The sequence below is a fragment of the Colletotrichum chrysophilum genome, assembly GCF_026319265.1.
Source record: "Colletotrichum chrysophilum strain AFK26 chromosome Unknown scaffold_4, whole genome shotgun sequence".
In the NCBI taxonomy this organism is placed as follows: Eukaryota; Fungi; Ascomycota; class Sordariomycetes; order Glomerellales; family Glomerellaceae; genus Colletotrichum; species Colletotrichum chrysophilum.
Window position 1 is genome coordinate 579,725 of NW_026517291.1, and position 17,136 is coordinate 596,860.

Consider the following 17,136-nt stretch of genomic DNA (forward strand, 5'->3'; position numbering starts at 1 on the left):
GGGAGCCTCATTCAAGTGATGAAGTCAGCGAGGCGCATACGCTGCGGTTCGCCCTATCCGTCCTCAATCGCCGTGCCCGCCCTGTCACCCTCAATTTGCCTTCTTCGGCGCCTCTCGTATCGAGTTCTTCCTGATTCTCCATTTTGAGCGCACAATCACCGTCGCCGCCGCCTACACGTGCTAATCCGTCTCGACCGCCACAGATCATAACCGCCAAAATGGGTCACGAAGATGCTGTGTACTTGGCCAAGCTTGCTGAGCAGGCTGAGCGCTACGAGGGTACGTGGTTTCCGTTGCTCATGTCCGATGGATTATACTGATTAACGGGCTTCCAGAGATGGTCGATAACATGAAGATCGTGGCCTCTGAGGACCGTGACCTGACCGTCGAGGAGCGCAACCTGCTCTCCGTTGCTTACAAGAACGTCATCGGCGCCCGTCGTGCCTCCTGGAGAATCGTCACCTCCATCGAGCAGAAGGAGGAGTCTAAGGGCAACTCTTCTCAGGTCGGTCTGATCAAGGAGTACCGTCAGAAGATCGAGGCCGAGCTCGCCAAGATCTGCGACGACATCCTTGACGTTCTCGACAAGCACCTCATTCCCTCCGCCAAGTCTGGCGAGTCCAAGGTTTTCTACCACAAGATGTAAGGATGGACGTCCAAATTGGCTATTCGAAAGCAATACTGATTAAGTGAACAGGAAGGGTGACTACCACCGCTACCTCGCCGAGTTCGCCGTTGGTGATCGCCGCAAGGACTCCGCCGACAAGTCTCTCGAGGCCTACAAGGCTGCCACCGAGGTTGCCCAGACCGAGCTTCCCCCTACCCACCCCATTCGCCTTGGTCTCGCCCTCAACTTCTCCGTCTTCTACTACGAGATCCTTAACGCTCCCGACCAGGCCTGCCACCTGGCCAAGCAGGCTTTCGATGATGCCATTGCCGGTTAGTACTACCGATATCTATGCTATGACTCGTTTGCTGACTATGCTATCAGAGTTGGACACTCTTAGCGAGGAGTCCTACAAGGACTCTACCCTCATCATGCAGCTGCTCCGTGACAACCTGGTAAGACAAATCAACGTTTCTGTCAAAGATAGTCGCTAACTCCTTTTAGACCCTCTGGACCTCTTCTGAGGCTGAGCCCGCGGCGTCAGGCGCCGCTGAGGCCCCCGCTGCGGCCAAGGAGGAGGGTGCCGCCGAGGCACCGGCTGCTACCTCTGAGGAGCCCAAGGCTGAGTAAGGGGTTGGTTTCGTAGCATTCATTCTCTGCAAACCTGCGTTATTCGCCGGAATTTGGGTGGACTGGTGTCTACGGAGTGTGGACTGGAGATTTCATTTTGCGAAAGGCATCGTTTAGGCAATACACAAGAATCGTGAGGGGTTGATTTTTCCTACGGGACTAGCTGAGGCTAAAGAAGAGCATTTTGGAGGTCGTACCCAGGTTTGCTTTCTTAGACTCTAATGCAAGACCGTCTGGACAACAACAAAAAAAGACTAAAATTGCTTCCAAAAAAGCACACCCGGCAGCTTTTGAACATTGGCAGAATGTGATGCTTGCACTGTAGAGATTGACCACAAGAATTTGACACGCAACTCACTTATCTGCAGCTAGGGCTCGTTTTGTGTTTATAATTCATCTCACTCATCCACTATAGTGAAATGGACCTTCATCCACAGACTGCAATCTTGACATCCAACAAGCAATTCCCCGTTCTCACCCGCCTCCTCCAGATCTCCCTCCGTGAATAAGAAGCCTCGGGAGTTCCCGCACCTACAGCTGCGGTACCAACACTCCTGTCCTTCGTCGAATTCCAAATCGTCAAGATCCACGTTCTCGATACCCGTCTGGAACGCCTCCTCCCGCTTTAAGCCTTGGTTGTTGGGTGCGAGATCGAGAGACCTGTCATAGTCCGCCTTGAGCTTGGTATCCGACAGGACCTTGTATGCCGTGGAAATTTGATCAATTGTCAAGACGTCAGATTTCGCTGGCGACCTTGAGCTTGCCGAATCTGAGGGTGTAGATCCGTCACCCTTTAGTTGTGGGTATTTATCCGGGTGGTTCTGGAGAAGAGCCCTGTGGTAGGCCCGCTTGATGACTTGTTGCGACTGATCTGCGGCTTGTTCCTGCAGCAGCTTGCGGGTGAGACAGAGGACTGTGTAGTGGGTGTGGCCGCCCGGTGCTGCAGGGGAGGAACTCATGTTGAGCGTGGAAGGGGGGTGAAAATCCCCGTGTAGTTGATGCTGGGCGATTTTGTAAGTGAAATTTTCTGGCGAATTGGAGCTTGAGGAGACACTGATTATGGGTCACGTGAGGGGAGAGGACTGGATGGCCCAACTCAACTTGTGCATCCAAAGTGATCATGGGAGAAATGATGCGCAATGCAAAATCCAGTGAGGTGCTGAAGACACTTGTCCAAAGTCACTGTGAATGTCATAGACATGCTGTCATAGTAGTGGCAGGTATGGTCGGTGTGAGCGACGAGTCGCAGCATGACATGGGCGAACAGCTTTGGGAGTTGTGTGATTCGTTTCTTGTACATGATAATACATGGTATATGTACAGCGTCTAAAGCCATTGACGCCTCGTAAGTTGAACAGGGAAAGTGATCGTTTATTTGGGGAACCTCTTCCAGTTTCTCTTTCCAACCTATGCACCTCGTCAGTATGCATGCTCCAAAAACACCATGCGTAAACAGTCGACTTACCTTCTTCCACTCCTTGATAAGCTTGGGCATCGCCAGCATAGCCTCTCTCCTCTTCTCCATCCTGAAGCACTTTGTCAGTTGTTGGTCCTCCAAGACGACATGGCATGACGATATACCTGGGCATGACCATTCTCTCGTGAATCTTTCCCTTGACCTTTTGTCCCACACCCGTACCCTTGACCCTCAGACCAAACTCGACACGCTTGGCGATGCGAGCCTCGGTACCCTTGACCGTGGGCGGCAGAAGCTCCTCGACACCATTTTGGCGTGCGAGCTTGACGAGCTCGGCTTGTCGACGCAACGAGTAGACAGGGTCATGCCACTTGCCGGTATCGGGGTGCTTGTGGGCGGCGAACGGATTCGGCGTGAGCTCTTGGAAGCCAGTCTTGGGAGCGCCGGCGGGAGCAATAGAGGCGGGTGGCCAACGAGCGAAGAAGCGCTGTAGTTGCTCCGGCAAGGCCTTGGCCAGCGCGATGTGCTTTTGTGCTGACATTTTTTTTTCCGTGGTTTCCTCCTCTTAGGTGACCTCCTTTGGTCGATTGAACGGGTGTGCCGTACGATTGAACACCCTCCCTAGACGTCGAGAGAATCGTGTGCCGTTCGGAGGTTCGGGGAGGAATTGGAGGGGTTTCGCTGGTCGACACGGGCTTCTCTGTACGATTCGATGCCGGCGACGATGTTGGCTGCGAGACAAATTTGGCCAGCCTTATCCACCCCTGTACATGCAGGTGCAGGGGAGGGAAGCTCGGTGCGAGAGAGGGGCAAGTATTGCCGATCGCGACGCTATATGATTGGCCTCTCAACTGTGGCAGCTAAACTGTGGCGCGTGTTGCAGCCTTCTCCATCTGAGGAATGATATCCGTCAGCTCGATATTTGTCGCCGCAACTACAGCTGCAGCTTCAATCACCACCCCGCGCAATTTGTTAACTTCCTTCGTGTATTACACAACGGAAGGAGGCCACAGGCTGAAGCGACGTGTGGAAGCTTTTCATGAGTGACCTCGATGGCCCGTGCACCCATTAGACGCGCCACGATAGATTGTGTAAGGCTACAACCCAGCCGACCTTCGCCGTCTTTAAACACCAACCCATCATTACCATCAGGCCCAAGATGAGCAAACGCGCCCCTTTAGATTTGGAGGAGATTCTCCGTCAAAAGAAGGCCGCAGCCGCCGAGGCAGCGAAGCCTCGTTTCATCCCAAAAAAAGAGCGCGAGAGACGGGCGGCGGAAAAGGCAGCAGCAGAGCAAGAGGAGCAAAAGCGGAAAGCCGAAGCTGAGGCGCGCGAAAAGGCCGAACGGGAGGCGAAGTGGCTGGCAAAGGCGAACACCAGTAACGGAAGAAATGTCACGAACGGCACAAACGGCACAAATGGCATCGGCGCCCCCGATCGAGTCCCGACCGGCCCAAAAGCTATGAACCAGCACGACGATGGCGGACGACGACGAGGACGGGACAAGCCCGAACCGAAAAAGGCGACAACGAAAGACGGAAAAGAGAAGAAATCAGCCGACACGATCGAAGCAGAGCTACTGCGCAACCGATATCTCGGCCCGGAAGTCAATAAGGAGTCGAAATTTTCCGTCAAGAAGAAGCGGAAGAGAGCAGCCGAGTTCAAGTTCGATTGGGACGCCGAGGAAGACACCACGCGAGACGATGATCCTTTATACGAGTCAAGCTTGGCGCTCAAGTCATACACATTTGGCAGTCTCGCAGGCGAGTTCAACGCAGAGGCTGAAAGTATTGCACTTGCCAGAGCCAAAAGGATTGAGCAGACGGACGCTGAGAACGGCAAGAGACGCGCTCAGGAGTTTATGGACGACTTTTACAAGGCTCGAGACCGAGCGAAGGAGCGCGCAGATCGTACAGGTCTTACGAAGCACTGGTCCAAGAAGGCCCTCGACGAGATGCGCGAGCGAGACTGGAGAATTTTCAAGGAGGATTTCGGCATCGCAACGAAGGGCGGTCTCATCCCCAACCCGATGCGCAGCTGGCAAGAGTCTGGTCTACCCCGACGATTGCTCAATATCATCGATCAAGTTGGGTACACAGAGCCGTCGCCCATCCAGCGAGCCGCCATCCCCATCGCGCTGCAAGCCAGAGATCTTATCGGTGTTGCCGTCACAGGTTCCGGTAAAACTGCTGCGTTCTTGCTACCGCTGCTTGTCTACATCTCAGACTTACCGCCACTCACCGAGGTCAACCGCAACGACGGCCCCTACGCACTCATTTTGGCACCGACGCGTGAACTGGTTCAGCAGATCGAGACCGAGGCGAAGAAGTTCGCCGGCCCTCTTGGTTTTAGAGTAGTCAGTATCGTCGGTGGTCACTCTCTGGAAGAACAGGCATTCGCGCTGCGCAACGGTGCCGAGATCATTGTCGCAACCCCCGGTCGTTTGGTAGACTGCATCGAGCGACGCCTCTTGGTCCTCTCGCAGTGCTGCTACATCATCATGGATGAAGCTGATCGCATGATCGATTTGGGTTTTGAGGAGTCGGTCAATAAGATTCTCGATGCCTTGCCCGTGACGAACGAGAAGCCAGACACCGAAGAAGCAGAGAATGCAGCTATTATGAAGAGGTATCTTGGTGGAAAGGACCGGTACAGACAGACAATGATGTACACGGCCACGATGCCACCGCTCGTTGAGAAAATCGCGAAAAAGTACCTACGGCGACCAGCAATTGTCACAATCGGTAACGCTGGCGAGGCTGTTGACACGGTCGAGCAGCGGGTGGAGTTTGTATCCGGCGAGGACAAGCGCAAGAAGCGTCTGCAGGAAATCCTTGCGTCCAACGAGTATGCTCCACCCATCATCGTATTCGTCAACATCAAGCGCAATTGCGACGCTGTCGCGAGAGACGTCAAACATATGGGTTACTCGGCGGTCACCCTTCACGGAAGCAAGACCCAGGAACAGAGAGAGGCAGCCCTTGCTTCCGTCCGAGCTGGTCAGACAGATGTTCTTGTCGCCACAGACTTGGCTGGAAGAGGTATCGATGTGCCGGACGTGTCCCTGGTCATCAACTTCAACATGCCGTCAAGCATCGAGGCGTACACCCATCGTATCGGTCGTACGGGTCGTGCGGGCAAGAGCGGTGTCGCCATTACGTTCCTCGGCAACGAAGATACCGATCTGTACTACGACCTTAAGCAGATGCTCTCCAAGAGCTCACTTTCCAGGGTACCGGAGGAGCTTCGTCGGCATGAAGCCGCACAGTCGAGACCTGTCAAGAGACACAAGATGGCCTAGCGGGGCCTGTAGACTAGGTTGTTATGAATAATGGAATGGCGTACTCGGAACAGGGTTTCTCGGGAGGGCAGCCGCTGTGTCCTGTAGTCCAAAAAAGTAATACCGGTGCACACATACCATGTTTCGTTCTTGTCGCTGGGTTTCTGTATCGCCTCTCTTCAACCAGTATATCTGCATACATCATCCTCGCCATCGCACGCTCTGCTTTCAAAAAACGTTCCAACAAAAAGCTCTGGTGAATAATCTTCAGCGGGAAACATTTCAGATCGGAACAACCCCATTCTTGGGACGGGGTCGGGGGTCGCTTGCGCACTTTTGAAGCCCACAGGCCACGGGCGCACTGAAACCATCGAACTGCAGTACCACCCAAATAGATGACGACCCCACCACACGATGGACCTCCTGCCGCGATTATCGTGATAATCTACTATGTCCGAGCCAAAAGCGTTCGGCGCCTCGGGGCTGGTGGCGGGGCAAATGCTGCTCCCTGCCAAAGTGTGCCTGACAGCGGGGAAGGATTCGGGGTTTCCAAGGCTAGCTCCCGCCGACCAAGCCAAGTCAACCCCACCACGGGTCACTTTTTTCTCGGTCTGATGTCAGGGCCCCGGGGCGTTCTGGGCCTGGGCTGCGCAAGGCGCCTGCAACTTGCTGCAAAAGAGTGCGGAATCAGTTTGAACCCAAGACTTTGAAGAGAAAAATTTTGACATGTTCCCTTCCCTTGTTCCGCATCCACGGAGCCCGAAGGCTACTGGGTACGGTAGGTAGTGCTAGCTTCACAGTTTACTGCTTCTGCTGCGCCTAAACACTCCACAATTTTCGGATCTTCACCGTTTCCCATTTCACATGGTTTTTGTATAAGTATTAACCCTGAGGGGTCGTCGGCCAAGTCATGACTTGAGAGGGTTGGCAATTACTCCCCCGTTCCCCTCTCTTTCCCTCCCTCTCTGCTCTTGGGCTCCCTCCTCGTCCTCTTCGACCTCCACGTGTTAGCGCGCGCGGTTTTTTGTCCTTCTTGTTGAACAGAGGAGGCACTTTGTCACTGCTGGCTAGCTCGATCGACACTGTGATCCGGAGCCACTAAGCCCGCCCCGGTATCGGTAGACTTTTCTCATTCGCCCAGCCTGCGACAGCAAAGAAAAACCGACAAGAAAAAACGGTCTCTTGGGAACGCGCTCCGAGTGACCGACACTCTGTACGGCTACTTTTCGCAGTTGCCCCGCGCCCACCGTCCTATGGTCATCCCACCTCCCTGATTCAACTCAGCACGAGGGGGAGCAGTGAGGACAGTGCTGAATAGACTTCTATTCATCCGTCCTGCACTTGCTCCTTTCTGGCGCATCTGTTACATTTTGCTGCCTGCGGCCGCAGCTGCTGCTGAGCGATATTGCGTCTTGTGCGGCAAAACGGCCAACAAGCACCAAGCAAGCATATAGGATCAGCCAGCAAACAACCAATCCATCCCCCTCTTTTTCACCGACCTTTGCTGCGGCATTACTGCGAGGGGTTTTGGCCCTTCGTCCGCCCTCTGTCCTACCTACGACGACGACATAAAGCAGAGGTAGATTGTGCGACATATCTGTTCCAGTTATCAACATGATGGACACTGCAGGCGCCGCCATGGACATCCCCCACCATGATGCTCCGGTCTCGTTGAAGAAGAGCCGCACCGCGGCGTTGGAGGCGATTGAGGACATTGTGTACGGATCTGTAAGTCGCGCGCCCCCCGTCCCTAAAGCTGTAGAGGAAGTCTTCTAACGAGGGCATTTCGCACAGGTCGCCGGTGTAGTCGGCAAATACATCGAATACCCCTTCGACACGGTCAAGGTCCGACTTCAATCCCAGCCCGACAACCAGCCCCTCCGCTACAAGGGCCCGCTTGACTGCTTCCGCCAGTCTATCAAGGCCGAGGGTGTCCTCGGTCTTTACCGCGGCATCAGCGCCCCGCTCGTCGGCGCCGCTCTTGAGAACAGCAGCTTGTTCTTCTTCGAACGCATCGGTCGCGCCGCGGTCTACTCTTCCGGCATAACACCCCAAGGCCAAGAGCTTTCTCTGGGCGCGCTCTGGTTCACAGGCGCCTTCTCCGGCTTCTTCACATCCTACGTCCTGACACCGGTCGAGCTCGTCAAGTGCAAGATCCAGGCGCCTGCGAGGGCAGACGGCTCCGCGCCGCCACAGCTGCGCCCGCTGGCCGTCGTGCGCGATATCTACCAACACAATGGCATCAAGGGTTTTTGGGTCGGCCAAATGGGCACGCTGATCCGCGAATCGGGCGGTTGCGCCGCATGGTTCGGCAGCAAGGAGACAGTGACCAAGCTGTTTTACCACCTCAACGGTAGGGCGGCGAAGAGCCAGTCGGAGAAGGAGGCGCTCGCTGCGAAGCCGTTGCCGCTATGGCAGCAGGCTCTGGCGGGAGCCTCTGGTGGTGTCTCGTACAACTTCCTCTTCTTCCCCGCCGACACGATCAAGTCGCGCATGCAGACGGCAGCCATCGGCGATGCGACGCGGGGCCGGACGTTCTGGCAGGAGGGTGCTGTCGTATGGCAGCAACATGGGTTGAGGGGGTTGTACCGGGGATGCGGCATCACTTGCCTGCGCTCCGCGCCCAGCTCGGCCTTCATTTTCATGGTTTTTGACGGTCTCAAGCGACAATTCCCCATGCAGTAGACTTTCCGTTTCTTCGTTTTTGATATCCTAGACTTGGGCGGGTAGATGGGTTTTGCTTTGGTCCATAAAATGGCATTTTGGAGGGCGTAGCGGGACGGCTGGTATATACATAAACAGATGTAAAATGTTCTTCACATGAGATTAGAAGAGGTAGACGTGAGCATGGATATCAACCTTTTTCTGTCATTTATTGGTTTTAGAAAACCTAGGGGAGTTTTTCTCAGAAGACAAATTGAACGCCTACAAAAGTCACATTTGATTTAACTCTTGTTTTTGTTCTTTTCCGCCCTTTTCGGTGCCAACGCAACCTGAACCCAAGTAGCACTACTCCTTCTTGCCAGCGGCGGCCCTCTCCTCGGCGCCCTTGAGATCCCAGTTGTTGAGGTATCCAGCGCCGGCGCAGAGGTAGGTAGCGAAGCCGAGCCAGCCGAGGTAGGGGACAAGGAGACCTCCGGCGACACGGTCGACGGAGCCCCACAGGTAGGTCAGGTAGGAGTTCACTCCGAGCAGAGCCACGATATCGACAGTGGCCTCAATTGGGCGTTTCCAGACGAAGAAGAGGGGCATCCAGATGAGGTTGAGGCCGAGCTGGATGGTGTAGAGGGTCGCGCCTTGCTTGGTCATGTTGATTTGCTCAATTGTAGAGAAAGGAGAGAGCCCGTTGTGGACGGCGCGGTAGGCGGCGTAACCCATCATGCTGTTTATTCCATGTCAGCTCATGCATGAATGGAGGCGTCGAAGGGAGGCATACCCATAGAGGAGAGTCCATACGGGACCAAAGACGTACGGCGGGGGGCGCAGGGGCGGGTTCTTGATGGCGGCATAGGTCTTTTGGGTATCTTTGGCTGCGGCCGTTTGGGTTAGCAAATTGAAGGTCGCGCGGAGAGACAGATAGACTCACGTCTAGATGAGTAGCCGACGGCTGTTCCTAGAGCAATGGGCAACAGGATCGAGGCCGCGGCATTCTCGAATACCTGGTGGGGTAAGGTCAGGGCGGGGATGAAGGTCGTCATGTCTGTGGCTCGGTAGGTTATGGAAACGTATCAACTTGAACGATGCAACGTCAGCAGATGCAGTTGAGAAGAGTTGGCGATGTTTGTTATAATATAGGAGAGGTGCGTCGAGGTCTATGTTCGTCTGGAACATGCGATGGTATGCCTCGGGGCGGGTCCTGCTCCGACATGCGAGATAGCTACAGAGCTATGACGCAATGTATTGAATTTCACTGGTAACTGGCACTTTTACACGACCTTTGTAATGAAAAGGGAAATGGGGAACACAAATGCCGAAAGTGGGTGATGAACTTACGATTCAACAGGTGATTAGCAATTCTTGAGAAAGGACTGGCTAGCGACAACTGTCACAAATCGTCGCGTTGTCACCCTTTTTAGACTGACAGATGGGGACTCCATTCCTTAGATGGACATGTTCCTGTCGCTACAGGGGTGAAGCTCTGGAGATCGCTGGGGATCGGCCACTGTTCTGCAGCCCAGGGCACCTCTAGCTTGACGGGAATATTTGACGTGACCCACGGTCAGTTTGCCGCGGCTGTGAACAGCTGGGAGCTATGCCGCTTACTGCGCGACTGCCGATAGCCTTGCAACATCGTGGCTTCCTTCCTGGCACTTGAGGAGAGAAACCATGTTGATTCCCTTTTGTCGAGTTGGTAGGTGACAATTGCTTCTCTTCACGACCCAAACTCACCACATATTGACAAATCCAAAGGTGGTACCACAAGTCTCAGCCACAGCGGGTAATATGCCACAATAAGATATATGCACCAAAGAGGAGTCTCTGGACACGCTAAGCCTCCTTTGGTATCAGTGGGTCTCCCCAGCCGAACCTTTGTTCGTGTCTCGTCGCCCTTCGGCAGCAGCTAGGTCAGCCTCCCCGTTCCCAACTCTGCTTCGTCCATCTCAGAGTCCTCCGCTTTGGACCACAACGACTCTGCACTTCATCGTCGAGGCAGTCGCCCTCGCAACCGAAATAGTTCGTTCTCCCTTTTTATTTCTGCAGCATCTTTACTCGGCGCACCCATTGTCCCTTCATCCCCTTGATCCGGTTGCCCCAAGATACAATTTACTCCTGTCTTCCCTCCTCCCCAAACACATTCTCTACTCTCCTGCCCGGCTCCCTGTCCAGAAGAAAAAAGTCACCCATCCTCCGTTTGTCAATCCACATTATCAAGCCGGCCTCATTTGGCACCAATACTTCTTCTTCTTCCGTTTGCTCCGTCGCTCCTATTAGAGACGAGCCGTTTTTATTCCATCTTTGCCAGACGGCAATTGCACCACTTTTCTGCTGCTGCTATCCTCCCGAATTCTCAATTCTCTTTCTCTTGTTCCCATTTTTCCACAGAAAGCCGCTCCTTCCTGCAAGAATGATTTCTCTAACAGCAATCGCGTTGCCAAACAACAGGCGCCCTCTTTCCTTGCTTTCCTTACCTCCGATCGAGCAAGCGGCCGACACCACATGAGAAGCGAGAACGCGGCTACCCGACGCGATACTTAATCTAGGCTGAACGGCCGCCCATTTCCGCACGTCAACAAAGAGCAACAGAGACCATCCATTCTGGTTTTGTTTACCGCGACTCAGCAACAACAAGGCAAAGATGGACTCGTACTCTTCTCACCGAGACGCCTCCGCGCGCTCGCCGGGCGACAGGACGTGGAGCAGTCGCGACGACACGCGCAAGGACGATCGAGGCGATTCTTTCTACCGCGGCAGGTCTCCTGGTGCGTACTTCATTCCCTAAACCCCATCAATCGAATCTCTGTAGATTCAGGGCCTCCCGTCAATGGCGTCGCCTCCGGCAATAAGGGTTCATTGCTTACCTCATCTTGTAGGCCACGATCGTCGCGATAGACGTCGTTCACGATCACCAGCTGCTGTCGACCGATACGAGCCCAGAGGCCGCGGCCGCGATGACTATGCCGGCGGGCGGAGGGATGACGATCGCAGGGGGAACAGAGATGACCGCGGAGACAGACGCATCAGCTCCCCGCCGTCCAATATTGATCGATACGTCCCAGGACAAGACAGCGGCCCTGCTCCAATGACTGTCAACCCCCTCGCGGACCCGGTCAAGCTCCCCTACCAAGTTGGATTCTCCTACTTTGGCGAGTGGTGGCGCATGAACGAGAAGATCAAGGAAGAGAAGGAGCGCCAACGAAGTGGACGTCGACGCGAGCCGGAACGGGTTCGCGGCCCTCGTGAGGCTCAAGAGGAACGCGAGAAAGAGAAGTCCAAGATTCAGGCCGCGTACGATGCCTACAAAGAAGAGCTTCAGGCCAAGATGGCACGCACTTTTGTTGCCGAGCACAAAAAGGAGCAGTGGTTCCGTGAGCGCTACGTCCCTGAGATTCGCGACGGCTTCAGGTCACAACTTAACGAGTTCCGCCGGGGCGCTTATGGTCAATGGGAGCAGGACCTTGAGTCTGGCACGTTCGACGAGTTTTCTCTCGAGGGTCTGCCTAAGAGTGAAAGCAATGGACTCGGTGGTGTCGTCGAAAAGGAAGAGGGCGAGGCGACAGCTGCGAACGAGATTCTCGGTGTCGGAGACCTTGTTCCCGCCAATGGTGCCGATATCCGAGATGAGAACCTTTACCAGCCGACCTTGCTGATCAAGACCATCGCGCCTCATGTCAGTCGCCAGAACCTCGAGACCTTCTGCAAGGAGCATCTTGGAGAGGACGAGGGTGGCTTCAAGTGGCTCTCACTTTCCGATCCCAACCCCAGCAAACGGTATCACCGCATTGGATGGGTCATGCTTCATCCGTCATCAGAAGTCGCCCCTGCGGTGGTTGACCGTGCGGACCCCAAGGATGAGGATGAGGACATGCCGTTGAAGTCACCTGCCGTAGTATCCACCGCTGAGAAAGCTTTGGACGCCATCAATGGCAAGACTGTGAAGGACGAAGTCAGAGGCGACTTTGTTTGCCACGTCGGCGTACACAACCCACCCACTCACCCTAGAAAGAAGGCACTTTGGGACCTCTTTTCTGCCCCGGAACGGGTCGAAAAGGATTTGGGTCTTGTTCAGCGATTGGTCAACAAGTTCGAAGAGGACTTTGGCTCCGACTTCAACGCTGTTTTGAAGATTGAGGAGAGGGTTGATGATCTTAAAAACGCTGGCCGCCTGCAGCCGACCGTCACCGCCAAGAAGCCCAAGGCCAAGCGGGAGCGCGACCTTGATGTTGATGACGGCATGGAAGACGGTGAAGACGGTGCCATCGACGACGATGAGGACGAAGGCGCCGTCGATGAGGACGAGACCGACGATGAAGAGTTGCTCGTGAAGAAGAAGCAATTGGATCTCATGATTGAGTATCTCAGACGCGTCTTCAACTTTTGCTTCTTCTGTGTATTTGAGAGTGACTCCATCCACGAGCTTACCCGCAAGTGTCCCGGTGGCCACTTGCGCCGCCCAAGAAGCACTCTCGGCTCTGCCGCGAAGGCCGTTGCTCGTGCTAGCGCCAACGGCGAGCCTTTCCCTGGCAAGAAGCGCAGTGAGATCGAAGAAGAAGGCGAGGCTGCCGATGGTGACAAGAAGTTTCGCAGCGCTACTGGCAAGGCGGAACAACAGCTTCTGCGCGCCTTCAACTGGGTCAAGACCTTCGAGGACAAGATCATGCAGATTTTGGAGCCTGATACCGTAGACCTTCGCAAACTTGGAGGCCGCTCAGTTGAGGAAGCCGTCAGTGACGAGACGCTCAAGTACGTCAAGCAAGAGGATGAGCACAAGTGGAGATGCAAGGTTCCAGAGTGTGTCAAGCTGTTCAAGGAGGAGCACTTCTGGCGGAAGCACGTTGAAAAGCGTCACGCCGAGTGGCTCGAGAGCATTGAGCAAGAGGTAAGCACTCCTATTTCCCAATTCACAGTTGCTTCCTTGGCTAACATGTTGCAGTTCCATCTCATCAATGCTTATGTTATGGATCCATCTCATATCGCTCCGTCAAGAACGGATGCCAACTCAAATGGCCACTTCCCGCCTTCGAATGGTCAGCCTGCAACCGGAACTCCTAGAGGTTTCAATTTGCAAAACTTCACCATGAATGGTATGATGCCGATTCCCGGATTCCCTATGCCTCCTGGCGGCTTCCCTCCATTCCTGGGTGGGGGACATCCGGGCGTGCAGTCTGGCTGGAATGGCGGCGGTGATGAGCGCAGTGGGCCTGGTCCGATCCGCCGCGGAGGCATGGGAGGTGGCCGTGGCAACTACCGAAGCGGTCCCTATGACCGTCGCCCCAACCCGCGCTGGGACGGCGGCATGGGTGGAAGAGGCCGTGGGGGCGCCGGAAAATGGGGAGACGGTGCTGCTGGAGGAGCGGCAGTTGGGCCTCGTGAGGCCACCCAAGGTCGTAGTCTCAAGAGCTACGAAGATCTCGACCATGTTGCTGGCGGCGGTGGTGGAGAATTGAATTATTAGGGTAAACAACGCGCCAGCCGTCTTGGCCGTCTGAAGGCCGAGATCAAGAAAACCTTGGGGCTTTAACTGCAGCAGGCGTTATTTGCAGCAACAGTCTTACACGCGAGTTAGCGCGGCATTCGCACCATGGAGCTACGTTCATGTGCTGTACTATGTAAATTACAAAATTGGGGGCTAGCTAGGAATTGCAAATCTGATCTTATCACTTTACATCAAACTATTTCTCGAATGTGGACCTCATTGTTACTCTTATCTCCAATAGTAGTACTTCCACTTGACATTTGCTTGGAGCGGCACCATTGTCTTGCTCCTTGAACATGAGTAGGTACTGCTATAGGTCTTCACTAGGAGTGTCTTTCAACTCAAACCTTTATTAGCCTGATCTACGATTCTTCTTGTTATATTACACGTGTTAAACGAGTCTGTTAGCAACTGCATGGCGGAAAACCCAAGTATATACTGGACTTTCCCAATCCTCGGATAGCCTATACCATGTGACACCTACGATCCCTGATGAAGCTTAGTGAGAAATACGCCAGATCGATTATTAGGTCGAAGCAACTATTATGATAATTCAAAGACGGAACAGCCATCGACGACATAAACCAACGTTTTACTCCAATAGACGCCAGAGCACCCGTACCCCGCTCCCACGCAGCTTTCCCCACGTCTGCCCGCAATAAACCCCAATCACGCTGAACTGTCTCATGGGTTTTGTGCTGCGTACGGGCCTAGGTTTCGTAGCCACTTTCCGGTTCGCCGCGGGAGAGGCTATCCGGCTGTCGGGGGTTTGCTAAGTGATTCCAGTACGTAGTGCCCTTTTTTTGGTCCTTTTGGCAGGGGCTCCAGCTTCCCGCGGCGGCCTTCACCCCGCGCAGGTGATGACCCCCGCACTGAGACTTCTGACATAAGGCGCGGAAGACAGGAACTCGTGTTGTTCAGTGAGCCGATTCCGGGAGAGAACATCGTGACATTGAGACGTACATAATAAACACCTTTGCGGTCGAGGATTCACCCTCAATCTCTAATACATCATACCCTTTTTACATTCTATTAGTTTGAGCAATCATGTCCGCAATGCAGGCAGCCAACAGGCTCAGGACGGCCTTCACCAAGGGAGCCGGGCCCAGCTTGGGGCTGTGGCAGATGATTCCCGGCGCCAACGTTTCCCGGGTTCTCGCAAAGAGCCCGGGCATCGACTGGGTCTTGGTCGACTGCGAACACGGAAACATTGACGGTAACGTGGAACCCTTTCGGGTTTTGCCAAGGACACCGAGCTGACGGCGTGACTTCATCCAGACGGGGCTATGCACGATGCCGTCCCCGCCATCGCCGCCGCGGGCGTATCGCCAATTGTGAGGTTGCCGGACATGCAGGGTTGGATGGTCAAGCGTGAGGGCTCCCATGTGTGGCGATGAGGCTTGAAGAACATACTGCTGATGACGTGACGCAGGCGCCTTGGATTGTGGTGCTCACGGGGTAAAATCACGAACACGCAAAAGAACACGGGGGCATCACTAACACGAAAGACAGATCCTCGTCCCGCTGCTCCGCACGCCTCAAGAGGCGAAGGACCTCGTACAGTCCGCCAAGTTTCCCCCTTGGGGACGACGGGGTTTCGGGTCGCCCCTCGCCATGGAGAGGTTCAACCCGGCGCCCACCATGACCGAGTACTTGCAGCAGGCCAACGACAGTCTGTTGACGATGGTACAGATTGAGACTCAAGAGGCTTTAAACTCGGTCGAGGACATTGCTGCGGTTGAGGGTATCGATGTACTGTTCATTGGGCCCTTTGATCTTGGTCAGTCAGAACGTCATGGGTACCAATCACGAGATGAGTCTAACCGAGTTGCAGGAAACAACATTGGCCACCCAGTGATCAACGGCGTCATCAAGAAGGAGTTGAGTGATGCCATTGACCGCATCCTCGAGGCCACCCACAAGGCGGGCAAGAAGGCTGGCATCTTCTGCACCTCAGGAGAGCAGTCGAAGTTCTTTGGAGACAAGGGATTCGATATGATTAGCGTAGCGACGGACTACACGGCATTGCAGTACACCTTGGCGGAATCTTTGAACATAGCCCGCGGGGCGGCGAAGCCAGCCAAGGGTGGATCATATTAAACGACTGACCCGGGCGGTTGAAATGAAGAATTAAGCGATTATGTAGGCTATGTTCTTGCTTCGGCTCCGGGCCAAAACCTTTGCGGCCGCGTTTAAAGTATCCGTTTATTTGCCCTCAACCTGGTCCATCTTGGCTTCGATCTGGTCGGGATCGAAGCGATGCATGAGCTTGACGGCCTTGCCCACGACTCTGGGGTCTGGGTCCTCCTCAGGGGCCTCGGCTTTGCTGATGTGGATCTGGGGAAGAAGTGAACGTGAGTTTGGTGTAAAGTGCACTCGAGCTGCCAACATCGGACGTCTGCCTCCCTCGTTGTCGCTCAGGTAAACTTACCACAGGCACATCGAAATCGTATAGGTCTTTCCACCGTTTAAATTCTGGCTTCGTGATTTCAACCTCTGTGAAGTCAAACGGCCTCTTATCCCACACGGCGGAGAGGGCCGATTTCCCCCTTACACACAAGCCGCACCCATCGCGAGTGAAGAGTGTGATCCGGCATGCGAGGGCTTGTTGAAAGAGCCGCCGTGTTGGAGTAAACATGTTTGACGATCAATCAAGCTAAGAAATTCAAACAACCGAAAGATTCGCGATTGCCTCTATAAGTGACGTGTTCGCCGGAAACCACGCCCTTGGTGCAGATGTATCCGTTCCGAGTACGTACTGCTGTGAGATGCCAGGATGGCGGGACGGGAAAGAGGCTCGAAGGGCTGTGAAACAGCCTCGTTTTCGCTGTCAGCTGAGAATGGAAGAATGGGAATGTGAGCTGTCGAGCTGAAGGTTAGGGGGCCAAGGACAAGGGTCTGAACAGCGTGGGAGACTCTCAGAGGTGAGATGACGGTGCTGGCAGGCAGTATGGAGGGCGTGAGAAGAGCGCCCGTTGTGTTGGTTTCAAAATGTCCGATGATGATTGGGTGTGGGCGGCAGAGTTGTTGTAGACAGCCCAGGGTGAAGAGTGAAGAGAGCGTTGCAA

General features: G+C 54.5%; 9 protein-coding genes across 9 annotated transcripts; 5 read left to right on the top strand and 4 right to left on the bottom strand.

Annotated features, from left to right (window-relative positions):
* Positions 1–218: 218 nt before the first annotated feature.
* Positions 219–1,237, top strand: COL26b_001055 (uncharacterized protein; the record flags this gene model as incomplete). Its single annotated transcript, XM_053174014.1, has 5 exons — positions 219–279; positions 336–642; positions 698–939; positions 992–1,062; positions 1,112–1,237. 5 exons carry the CDS (start codon positions 219–221, stop codon positions 1,235–1,237), a joined length of 807 nt encoding a protein of 268 aa, XP_053042131.1.
* Positions 1,238–1,591: 354 nt separating this feature from the next.
* COL26b_001056 (uncharacterized protein) lies at positions 1,592–2,196 on the bottom strand (the record flags this gene model as incomplete). Its single annotated transcript, XM_053174015.1, has 2 exons — positions 1,592–1,599; positions 1,773–2,196. The coding sequence occupies 2 exons, from the start codon at positions 2,194–2,196 to the stop codon at positions 1,592–1,594; spliced, it is 432 nt and encodes a 143-aa protein (XP_053042132.1).
* A 412-nt stretch (positions 2,197–2,608) lies between these two features.
* On the bottom strand, positions 2,609–3,195 carry COL26b_001057 (uncharacterized protein; the record flags this gene model as incomplete). Its single annotated transcript, XM_053174016.1, has 3 exons — positions 2,609–2,644; positions 2,703–2,763; positions 2,819–3,195. The coding sequence occupies 3 exons, from the start codon at positions 3,193–3,195 to the stop codon at positions 2,609–2,611; spliced, it is 474 nt and encodes a 157-aa protein (XP_053042133.1).
* A 618-nt stretch (positions 3,196–3,813) lies between these two features.
* On the top strand, positions 3,814–5,955 carry PRP28 (mRNA splicing protein prp28; the record flags this gene model as incomplete). The annotated part of the gene is made up of 1 exon (XM_053174017.1): positions 3,814–5,955. The coding sequence occupies one exon, from the start codon at positions 3,814–3,816 to the stop codon at positions 5,953–5,955; it is 2,142 nt and encodes a 713-aa protein (XP_053042134.1).
* A 1,596-nt stretch (positions 5,956–7,551) lies between these two features.
* Positions 7,552–8,619, top strand: ARG13 (Amino-acid transporter arg-13; the record flags this gene model as incomplete). The annotated part of the gene is made up of 2 exons (XM_053174018.1): positions 7,552–7,662; positions 7,729–8,619. 2 exons carry the CDS (start codon positions 7,552–7,554, stop codon positions 8,617–8,619), a joined length of 1,002 nt encoding a protein of 333 aa, XP_053042135.1.
* A 324-nt stretch (positions 8,620–8,943) lies between these two features.
* On the bottom strand, positions 8,944–9,632 carry COL26b_001060 (uncharacterized protein; the record flags this gene model as incomplete). The annotated part of the gene is made up of 3 exons (XM_053174019.1): positions 8,944–9,316; positions 9,371–9,464; positions 9,521–9,632. 3 exons carry the CDS (start codon positions 9,630–9,632, stop codon positions 8,944–8,946), a joined length of 579 nt encoding a protein of 192 aa, XP_053042136.1.
* Positions 9,633–11,230: 1,598 nt separating this feature from the next.
* On the top strand, positions 11,231–14,047 carry COL26b_001061 (uncharacterized protein; the record flags this gene model as incomplete). The annotated part of the gene is made up of 3 exons (XM_053174020.1): positions 11,231–11,354; positions 11,505–13,471; positions 13,526–14,047. The coding sequence occupies 3 exons, from the start codon at positions 11,231–11,233 to the stop codon at positions 14,045–14,047; spliced, it is 2,613 nt and encodes an 870-aa protein (XP_053042137.1).
* A 1,077-nt stretch (positions 14,048–15,124) lies between these two features.
* Positions 15,125–16,168, top strand: COL26b_001062 (uncharacterized protein; the record flags this gene model as incomplete). The annotated part of the gene is made up of 5 exons (XM_053174021.1): positions 15,125–15,284; positions 15,347–15,439; positions 15,501–15,526; positions 15,581–15,848; positions 15,903–16,168. 5 exons carry the CDS (start codon positions 15,125–15,127, stop codon positions 16,166–16,168), a joined length of 813 nt encoding a protein of 270 aa, XP_053042138.1.
* A 105-nt stretch (positions 16,169–16,273) lies between these two features.
* On the bottom strand, positions 16,274–16,706 carry COL26b_001063 (uncharacterized protein; the record flags this gene model as incomplete). Its single annotated transcript, XM_053174022.1, has 2 exons — positions 16,274–16,405; positions 16,500–16,706. The coding sequence occupies 2 exons, from the start codon at positions 16,704–16,706 to the stop codon at positions 16,274–16,276; spliced, it is 339 nt and encodes a 112-aa protein (XP_053042139.1).
* Positions 16,707–17,136: the final 430 nt, after the last annotated feature.